The sequence below is a fragment of the Eucyclogobius newberryi genome, unplaced genomic scaffold (genome assembly GCF_026437365.1).
Source record: "Eucyclogobius newberryi isolate DKJ021-1_F unplaced genomic scaffold, fEucNew1.0.hap1 SCAF_595, whole genome shotgun sequence".
Taxonomy (NCBI): domain Eukaryota; kingdom Metazoa; phylum Chordata; class Actinopteri; order Gobiiformes; family Gobiidae; genus Eucyclogobius; species Eucyclogobius newberryi.
The window spans coordinates 22,676-33,771 of record NW_027316273.1 but is presented as its reverse complement, the minus strand read 5'-3'; the positions used below and the strand labels follow the sequence as shown (position 1 = coordinate 33,771).

General features: G+C 57.3%; 1 protein-coding gene across 1 annotated transcript; it reads left to right on the top strand.

Moving 5' to 3' along the window:
- Window positions 1-6: 6 nt before the first annotated feature.
- Window positions 7-11,095, top strand: gins1 (GINS complex subunit 1 (Psf1 homolog)). Its single transcript, XM_072432364.1, has 6 exons — window positions 7-45; window positions 622-720; window positions 2,742-2,832; window positions 6,457-6,573; window positions 10,743-10,817; window positions 10,974-11,095. The coding sequence occupies exons 1-6, from the start codon at window positions 11-13 to the stop codon at window positions 11,040-11,042; spliced, it is 486 nt and encodes a 161-aa protein (XP_072288465.1). The 5' UTR covers window positions 7-10; the 3' UTR covers window positions 11,043-11,095.
- The last annotated feature ends 1 nt before the right edge of the window (window position 11,096 follows it).

The window sequence follows — 11,096 nt, the reverse complement described above, 5'->3', positions numbered from 1 at the left end:
GCTGCAGGAGATGGAGGCTCTGTTTGAGCAGAACCAGACCAACGTGTGAGTGCTGGGTCTGGACCGGGACTGGACTAGACCAGGACCGGGACAGGGTCTGGACCGGGACTGGACTAGACCAGGACCGGGACAGGGTCTGGACCGGGACTGGACTAGACCAGGACTGGGACAGGGTCTGGACCGGGACGGTCTGGACCGGGACTGGACTAGACCAGGACCGGGACAGGGTCTGGACCGGGACAGGGTCTGGACCGGGACTGGACTTTCACAGTCTGAGATGCTTGTGAAATGTTCTAAATGTTGTGAGACTTTTTAACATCATAAAGTCGTTAGACTTCTACAGATCATTTACTTTAAAGTTACTTTAAATATAGAAGATTATGATCTAATGCCACAAACCTCATGAAAACAGTTTGTTTTGAGCATGTTTGTTTGTTTTAGCATGTTTTGTTTTTAGCATGCTGTTTGTTTTTAGCATGCTGTTTGTTTTTAGCATGTTTTGTTTTTAGCATGTTTGTTTTAGTCCTGGACATTAAGGGGTCAGTCTCGGGGGTCAGTCTCGGGGGTCAGTCTCATAGACCTATTATTACGTGGGTCAGTCACAGTTTTTTTTGTGTTCAGGAACGAGGCGAAGGTCGAAGGTCGTTCTGAGCTCATCCCGACCATCAAACTGCGTCACTGCTGCCTCCAGAGGAACCAGCGTTGCCTCACGGCCTTCCTGTGAGGACAAGGACTGGACCAGGACAAGGACTGGACAAGGACTGGACAAGGACCAGGACAAGGACCTGGGACCGGGACTAGGACCTGGGGACCGGGACTAGGACCTGGGACTAGGACCTGGGGACCGGGACTAGGACCTGGGGACCTGGGGACCTGGACCTGGGGACCAGGATGGGGACCAGGACAAGGACCTGGGGACCAGGACCTGGGGACCAGGACAAGGACCTGGGGACCAGGACCTGGGGACCAGGACCTGGGGACCAGGACAAGGACCTGGGGACCAGGACCTGGGGACCAGGACCTGGGGACAAGGACCTGGGGACCAGGATGGGGACCAGGACAAGGACCTGGGGACCAGGACTTGGGGACCAGGACAAGGACCTGGGGACAAGGACCTGGGGACAAGGACCTGGGGACCAGGACAAGGACAAGGACCTGGGGACCAGGACTTGGGGACCAGGACAAGGACCTGGGGACAAGGACCTGGGGACAAGGACCTGGGGACAAGGACAAGGACCTGGGGACAAGGACCTGGGGACAAGGACCTGGGGACCGGGACTGGGACCTGGACAGGGACCTGGGGACCTGGACAGGGACCTGGGGACCGGGACTGGGACCTGGGGACCGGGACTGGGACCTGGACAGGGACCTGGACAGGGACCGGGACCTGGGGACAAGGACCTGGGGACACAAGGACCTGGGGACAAGGACCTGGGGACACAAGGACCTGGGGACCTGGACTTGGGGACCTGGACAGGGACCTGGGGACAAGGACGTGGGGACCTGGACAAGGACCTGGGGACTTGGACTGGGACCTGGACAAGGACCTAGGGACCTGGGGACAGGGACCTGGGGACCTGGACTTGGGGACCTGGACTGGGACCTGGACAAGGACCTGGACTGGGACCTGGACAAGGACCTGGGGACCTGGACTTGGGGACCTGGACAGGGACCTGGGGACAAGGACGTGGGGACCTGGACAAGGACCTGGGGACTTGGACTGGGACCTGGACAAGGACCTAGGGACCTGGGGACAGGGACCTGGGGACCTGGACTTGGGGACCTGGACTGGGACCTGGGGACAAGGACCTGGGGACCTGGACTGGGACCTGGACAAGGACCTGGACAAGGACCTGGACAAGGACCTGGGGACAAGGACCTGGGGACCTGGACAGGGACCTGGGGGACAGGGGACTTGGGACTGGACCGGGACAAGGGGACCTGGGGGACGGGGGACTTGGGACAATGACCTGGGATTTGGGACAAGGACTTGGGACCTGGCCTAATGCAGGGTTGGTCCAGGTCCTTGTCCTTGTCCTGGTCCTTGTCCTTGTCCAGGTCCTTGTCCTGGTCCAGGTCCTTGTCCAGGTCCTTGTCCTCCAGGTCCTTGTCCAGGTCCAGGTCCTTGTCCTCCAGGTCCAGGTCCTTGTCCAGGTCCTTGTCCTCCAGGTCCTTGTCCAGGTCCTTGTCCAGGTCCAGGTCCTTGTCCAGGTCCTTGTCCTCCAGGTCCTTGTCCAGGTCCAGGTCCTGGTCCTTGTCCAGGTCCTTGTCCAGGTCCAGGTCCTTGTCCAGGTCCAGGTCCAGGTCCTGGTCCTTGTCCAGGTCCTTGTCCAGGTCCAGGTCCTTGTCCAGGTCCAGGTCCTTGTCCAGGTCCAGGTCCTTGTCCTCCAGGTCCAGGTCCTTGTCCAGGTCCTTGTCCAGGTCCTTGTCCAGGTCCTTGTCCAGGTCCTTGTCCTCCAGGTCCTTGTCCAGGTCCTTGTCCAGGTCCTTGTCCTCCAGGTCCTTGTCCAGGTCCTTGTCCAGGTCCTTGTCCAGGTCCTTGTCCTCCAGGTCCAGGTCCTTGTCCAGGTCCTTGTCCAGGTCCAGGTCCTTGTCCAGGTCCTTGTCCAGGTCCAGGTCCTTGTCCAGGTCCTTGTCCTCCAGGTCCAGGTCCTTGTCCAGGTCCTTGTCCTCCAGGTCCAGGTCCAGACGACAGTGAGAATTTCACATGAGAAGAACAAATGGTTGATGTTCTGCTGCAGATACGACCGTCTGCTGAGGATCCGAGCGCTGCGCTGGGAGTACGGCTCAGTGCTGCCCCCTAATGTGCGCTTCCACATGTCTGCAGAAGAGGTAACCATGACAACCACGTATCCGCCACAACCACGTGACCGCCACAACCACGTGACCACCACAACCACGTAACAACCACGTAACAACCACGTGACCGCCACAACCACGTAACAACCACGTATCCACCACAACCACGTAACAACCACGTATCCACCACAACCACGTAACAACCACGTAACAACCACGTGACCACCACAACCACGTATCCACCACGTATCCGCCACAACCATGTGACCGCCACAACCATGTGACCGCCACAACCACGTGACCGCCACAACCGGTTGTGACCGCCACAACCGGTTGTGACCGCCACAACCGGTTGTGACCGCCACAACCGGTTGTGACCGCCACAACCACGTGACCGCCACAACCACGTAACAACCACGTGACCACCACAACCACGTATCCACCACGTATCCGCCACAACCATGTGACCGCCACAACCACGTGACCGCCACAACCGGTTGTGACCGCCACAACCGGTTGTGACCGCCACAACCGGTTGTGACCGCCACAACCGGTTGTGACCGCCACAACCACGTGACCGCCACAACCACGTGACCGCCACAACCACGTGACCACCACAACCACGTATCCACCACGTATCCGCCACAACCATGTGACCGCCACAACCGGTTGTGACCGCCACAACCGGTTGTGACCGCCACAACCGGTTGTGACCGCCACAACCGGTTGTGACCGCCACAACCGGTTGTGACCGCCACAACCACGTGACCGCCACAACCACGTGACCGCCACAACCACGTGACCGCCACAACCACGTGACCGCCACAACCACGTAACAACCACGTGACCACCACAACCACGTATCCACCACGTATCCGCCACAACCATGTGACCGCCACAACCACGTGACCGCCACAACCGGTTGTGACCGCCACAACCGGTTGTGACCGCCACAACCGGTTGTGACCGCCACAACCGGTTGTGACCGCCACAACCACGTGACCGCCACAACCACGTAACAACCACGTATCCACCACAACCACGTAACAACCACGTAACAACCACGTGACCACCACAACCACGTATCCACCACGTATCCGCCACAACCATGTGACCGCCACAACCGGTTGTGACCGCCACAACCGGTTGTGACCGCCACAACCGGTTGTGACCGCCACAACCGGTTGTGACCGCCACAACCACGTGACCGCCACAACCACGTGACCGCCACAACCACGTGACCGCCACAACCACGTGACCGCCACAACCACGTAACAACCACGTGACCACCACAACCACGTATCCACCACGTATCCGCCACAACCATGTGACCGCCACAACCACGTGACCGCCACAACCACGTGACCGCCACAACCACGTAACAACCACGTGACCACCACAACCACGTATCCACCACGTATCCGCCACAACCATGTGACCGCCACAACCACGTGACCGCCACAACCGGTTGTGACCGCCACAACCGGTTGTGACCGCCACAACCACGTGACCGCCACAACCACGTGACCGCCACAACCACGTGACCGCCACAACCACGTGACCGCCACAACCACGTAACAACCACGTGACCACCACAACCACGTAACAACCACGTGACCACCACAACCACGTGACCACCACAACCACGTAACAACCACGTGACCACCACAACCACGTATCCACCACAACCACGTAACAACCACGTGACCGCCACGACCACGTGACCGCCACAACCACGTGACCACGACAACCACACATTCTCTCAGTCTGAAGTCTCTGGTCCTGAGAGGTTCTGGCTCAGGGGGAGGAGCCTCCACAGCACAGCCAGATGATTGGACGAGAGAGAACACAGACTCAGGCCAAAACAAGAGGCAAAAAGAAATACAAAAGAATCATTTGTCTCCAAACTCTGACTTGATCTCGAGCTAAAGCGCCGCGTTTCCACTGATGCTGACGACTGTGTGGAGCCTTAGCAACACAAAGCTAGCAACGCGCGTTAGCAACACAAAGCTAGCAAAGCGCGTTAGCAACACAAAGCTAGCAAAGCACGACATAAAGAGAGGTTCAAACACGGCATAGAGGCTTTAGCCACGCCCCTCACACACTAGCTTTAGCCACGCCCCTCACACTCGCTAGCTTTAGCCACGTCCCTCACACTCGCTAGCTTTAGCCACGCCCCTCACACTCGCTAGCTTTATCCACGCCCCTCACACTCGCTAGCTCTAGCCACGCCCCTCAGACTAGCTTTAGCCACGCCCCTCACACACTAGCTTTAGCCACGCCCCTCACACTCGCTAGCTTTATCCACGCCCCTCACTCGCTAGCTCTAGCCACGCCCCTCAGACTAGCTTTAGCCACGCCCGTCAAACTCGCTAGCTTTAGCTACGCCCCTCACACACGCTAGCTTTAGCCACGCCCCCCACACACACAAGCTTTAGCCACGCCCCTCACACACTAGCTTTAGCCACGCCCCCCACACACGCTAGCTTTAGCCAGGCCCCTCACACACGCTAGCTTTAGCCACGCCCCTCACACACTAGCTTTAGCCACGCCCCTCACACACACTAGCTTTAGCCACGCCCCTCACACACGCTAGCTGTAGCTACGCCCCTCACACACGCTAGCTTTAGCTACGCCCCTCACACAAGCTAGCTTTAGCCACGCCCCCCACACACGCTAGCTTTAGCCACGCCCCTCACACGCTAGCTTTAGCCACGCCCCTCACACACACTAGCTTTAGCCACGCCCCTCACACACACTAGCTTTAGCCACGCCCCCCACACACACTAGCTTTAGCCACGCCCCTCACACACTAGCTTTAGCCACGCCCCTCACACACACTTATCTTTAGCCACGCCCCCCACAAACACCAGCTTTAGCCACGCCCCCCACACACACTAGCTTTAGCCACGCCCCTCACACACACTAGCTTTTGCCACGCCCCTCACACACACTAGCTTTAGCCACGCCCCTCACACACACTATCTTTAGCCACGCCCCCCACAAACACTAGCTTTAGCCACGCCCCCCACAAACACTAGCTTTAGCCACGCCCCTCACACGCACTAGCTTTAGCCACGCCCCTCACACGCACTAGCTTTAGCCACGCCCCTCACACGCACTAGCTTTAGCCACGCCCCCCACAAACACTAGCTTTAGCCACGCCCCCCACAAACACTAGCTTTAGCCACGCCCCTCACACGCACTAGCTTTAGCCACGCCCCTCACACGCACTAGCTTTAGCCACGCCCCTCACACGCACTAGCTTTAGCCACGCCCCCCACACACTAGCTTTAGCCACGCCCCCCACACACTAGCTTTAGCCACGCCCCCCACACACTAGCTTTAGCCACGCCCCTCACACACACTAGCTTTAGCCACGACCCTCACACACACTAGCTTTAGCCACGCCCCTCACATACACTAGCTTTAGCCACGCCCCTCACACACACTAGCTTTAGCCACGCCCCTCACACTCACTAGCTTTAGCCACGCCCCTCACACACACTAGCTTTAGCCACGCCCCTCACACACACTAGCTTTAGCCACGCCCCTCACACACACATGGAACTCGGGAATAAAATAGCACTTTGATGCGTTTAATGGTGATTTGATTTATAGTATTATTAATAGTATAATTGAGGCCCCTGTGTTCAGTTGCAGTGGTTCTCTCAGTACAAAAAGTCTCTGGCTTCGTTCATGAAGAGTCTGGGAAACGGAGAAGGACTCGACATCACGCAGGACACCAAGCCCCCCAAGAGCCTCTACATACAGGTACTGGCCCCCAAGAGCCTCTACATACAGGTACTGGCCCCCCAAGAGCCTCTACATACAGGTACTGGCCCCCAAGAGCCTCTACATACAGGTACTGGCCCCCCAAGAGCCTCTACATACAGGTACTGGCCCCCAAGAGCCTCTACATACAGGTACTGGCCCCCCAAGAGCCTCTACATACAGGTACTGGCCCCCAAGAGCCTCTACATACAGGTACTGGCCCCCCAAGAGCCTCTACATACAGGTACTGGCCCCCCAAGAGCCTCTACATACAGGTACTGGCCCCCCAAGAGCCTCTACATACAGGTACTGGCCCCCCAAGAGCCTCTACATACAGGTACTGGCCCCCCAAGAGCCTCTACATACAGCTACTGGCCCCCCAAGAGCCTCTACATACAGGTACTGGCCCCCCAAGAGCCTCTACATACAAGAGCCTCTACATACAGGTACTGGCCCCCAAGAGCCTCTACATACAGGTACTGGCCCCCCAAGAGCCTCTACATACAGGTACTGGCCCCCCAAGAGCCTCTACATACAGGTACTGGCCCCCCAAGAGCCTCTACATACAGGTACTGGCCCCCCAAGAGCCTCTACATACAGGTACTGGCCCCCAAGAGCCTCTACATACAGGTACTGGCCCCCAAGAGCCTCTACATACAGGTACTGGCCCCCCAAGAGCCTCTACATACAGGTACTGGCCCCCCAAGAGCCTCTACATACAGGTACTGGCCCCCCAAGAGCCTCTACATACAGGTACTGGCCCCCCAAGAGCCTCTACATACAGCTACTGGCCCCCCAAGAGCCTCTACATACAGGTACTGGCCCCCCAAGAGCCTCTACATACAAGAGCCTCTACATACAGGTACTGGCCCCCAAGAGCCTCTACATACAGGTACTGGCCCCCCAAGAGCCTCTACATACAAGAGCCTCTACATACAGGTACTGGCCCCCAAGAGCCTCTACATACAGGTACTGGCCCCCCAAGAGCCTCTACATACAGGTACTGGCCCCCCAAGAGCCTCTACATACAGGTACTGGCCCCCAAGAGCCTCTACATACAGGTACTGGCCCCCCAAGAGCCTCTACATACAGGTACTGGCCCCCAAGAGCCTCTACATACAGGTACTGGCCCCCCAAGAGCCTCTACATACAGGTACTGGCCCCCAAGAGCCTCTACATACAGGTACCGGCCCCCCAAGAGCCTCTACATACAGGTACTGGCCCCCCAAGAGCCTCTACATACAGGTACTGGCCCCCCAAGAGCCTCTACATACAGGTACTGGCCCCCCAAGAGCCTCTACATACAGGTACTGGCCCCCCAAGAGCCTCTACATACAAGAGCCTCTACATACAGGTACTGGCCCCCAAGAGCCTCTACATACAGGTACTGGCCCCCCAAGAGCCTCTACATACAAGAGCCTCTACATACAGGTACTGGCCCCCAAGAGCCTCTACATACAGGTACTGGCCCCCCAAGAGCCTCTACATACAGGTACTGGCCCCCAAGAGCCTCTACATACAGGTACTGGCCCCCCAAGAGCCTCTACATACAGGTACTGGCCCCCCAAGAGCCTCTACATACAGGTACTGGCCCCCCAAGAGCCTCTACATACAGGTACTGGCCCCCCAAGAGCCTCTACATACAGGTACTGGCCCCCAAGAGCCTCTACATACAGGTACTGGCCCCCCAAGAGCCTCTACATACAGCTACTGGCCCCCAAGAGCCTCTACATACAGGTACTGGCCCCCCAAGAGCCTCTACATACAGGTACTGGCCCCCAAGAGCCTCTACATACAGGTACTGGCCCCCAAGAGCCTCTACATACAAGAGCCTCTACATACAGGTACTGGCCCCCAAGAGCCTCTACATACAGGTACTGGCCCCCCAAGAGCCTCTACATACAGGTACTGGCCCCCAAGAGCCTCTACATACAGGTACTGGCCCCCCAAGAGCCTCTACATACAGGTACTGGCCCCCCAAGAGCCTCTACATACAGGTACTGGCCCCCAAGAGCCTCTACATACAGGTACTGGCCCCCCAAGAGCCTCTACATACAGGTACTGGCCCCCAAGAGCCTCTACATACAGGTACTGGCCCCCCAAGAGCCTCTACATACAGGTACTGGCCCCCAAGAGCCTCTACATACAGGTACTGGCCCCCAAGAGCCTCTACATACAGGTACTGGCCCCCCAAGAGCCTCTACATACAGGTACTGGCCCCCCAAGAGCCTCTACATACAGGTACTGGCCCCCCAAGAGCCTCTACATACAGGTACTGGCCCCCCAAGAGCCTCTACATACAGGTACTGGCCCCCAAGAGCCTCTACATACAGGTACTGGCCCCCCAAGAGCCTCTACATACAGGTACTGGCCCCCCCAAGAGCCTCTACATACAAGAGCCTCTACATACAGGTACTGGCCCCCAAGAGCCTCTACATACAGGTACTGGCCCCCCAAGAGCCTCTACATACAAGAGCCTCTACATACAGGTACTGGCCCCCAAGAGCCTCTACATACAGGTACTGGCCCCCCAAGAGCCTCTACATACAGGTACTGGCCCCCAAGAGCCTCTACATACAGGTACTGGCCCCCCAAGAGCCTCTACATACAGGTACTGGCCCCCAAGAGCCTCTACATACAGGTACTGGCCCCCCAAGAGCCTCTACATACAGGTACTGCCCCCCCAAGAGCCTCTACATACAGGTACTGGCCCCCCAAGAGCCTCTACATACAGGTACTGGCCCCCAAGAGCCTCTACATACAGGTACTGGCCCCCCAAGAGCCTCTACATACAGGTACTGGCCCCCAAGAGCCTCTACATACAGGTACTGGCCCCCCAAGAGCCTCTACATACAGGTACTGGCCCCCCAAGAGCCTCTACATACAGGTACTGGCCCCCCAAGAGCCTCTACATACAGGTACTGGCCCCCAAGAGCCTCTACATACAGGTACTGGCCCCCCAAGAGCCTCTACATACAGGTACTGGCCCCCCAAGAGCCTCTACATACAGGTACTGGCCCCCCAAGAGCCTCTACATACAGGTACTGGCCCCCAAGAGCCTCTACATACAGGTACTGGCCCCCCAAGAGCCTCTACATACAGCTACTGGCCCCCAAGAGCCTCTACATACAGGTACTGGCCCCCAAGAGCCTCTACATACAAGAGCCTCTACATACAGGTACTGGCCCCCAAGAGCCTCTACATACAGGTACTGGCCCCCCAAGAGCCTCTACATACAGGTACTGGCCCCCCAAGAGCCTCTACATACAGGTACTGGCCCCCCAAGAGCCTCTACATACAGGTACTGGCCCCCCAAGAGCCTCTACATACAGGTACTGGCCCCCAAGAGCCTCTACATACAGGTACTGGCCCCCCAAGAGCCTCTACATACAGGTACTGGCCCCCAAGAGCCTCTACATACAGGTACTGGCCCCCCAAGAGCCTCTACATACAAGAGCCTCTACATACAGGTACTGGCCCCCAAGAGCCTCTACATACAGGTACTGGCCCCCAAGAGCCTCTACATACAGGTACTGGCCCCCCAAGAGCCTCTACATACAGGTACTGGCCCCCAAGAGCCTCTACATACAGGTACTGGCCCCCAAGAGCCTCTACATACAAGAGCCTCTACATACAGGTACTGGCCCCCAAGAGCCTCTACATACAGGTACTGGCCCCCCAAGAGCCTCTACATACAGGTACTGGCCCCCCAAGAGCCTCTACATACAGGTACTGGCCCCCCAAGAGCCTCTACATACAGGTACTGGCCCCCAAGAGCCTCTACATACAGGTACTGGCCCCCCAAGAGCCTCTACATACAGGTACTGGCCCCCAAGAGCCTCTACATACAGGTACTGGCCCCCCAAGAGCCTCTACATACAGGTACTGGCCCCCCAAGAGCCTCTACATACAGGTACTGGCCCCCCAAGAGCCTCTACATACAGGTACTGGCCCCCAAGAGCCTCTACATACAGGTACTGGCCCCCAAGAGCCTCTACATACAGGTACTGGCCCCCCAAGAGCCTCTACATACAGGTACTGGCCCCCCAAGAGCCTCTACATACAGGTACTGGCCCCCAAGAGCCTCTACATACAGGTACTGGCCCCCCAAGAGCCTCTACATACAGGTACTGGCCCCCAAGAGCCTCTACATACAGGTTCTGTTGCAGGTTCGCTGTGTTAAAGATCACGGGGAGCTGGAGGTGGAAGATGGAACTGTGGTTCTGCTGAAGAGGAACAGCCAAGTGAGTTTTACAAAGTAAAGTACAAAGTACATGTACTTTGTACTTTTACTCGTCTCATTCGACGTTTGTGAATTGACTTTTTGAATATTTCAAGTTGAACGTAGTTATTAAAGTCTGTTTATTTTGATAAGTGAGTACTTCCTGTTTGGTCCACAGCACTTCCTGCCTCGGTGGAAATGTGAGCAGCTGATTCGTCAGGGCGTCCTGGAGCACGTCTTCTGTTAAACTGTCCCTCGTCTTTATGTCTCAATAAATGTGTCAAAACCACAATGTGCTTTT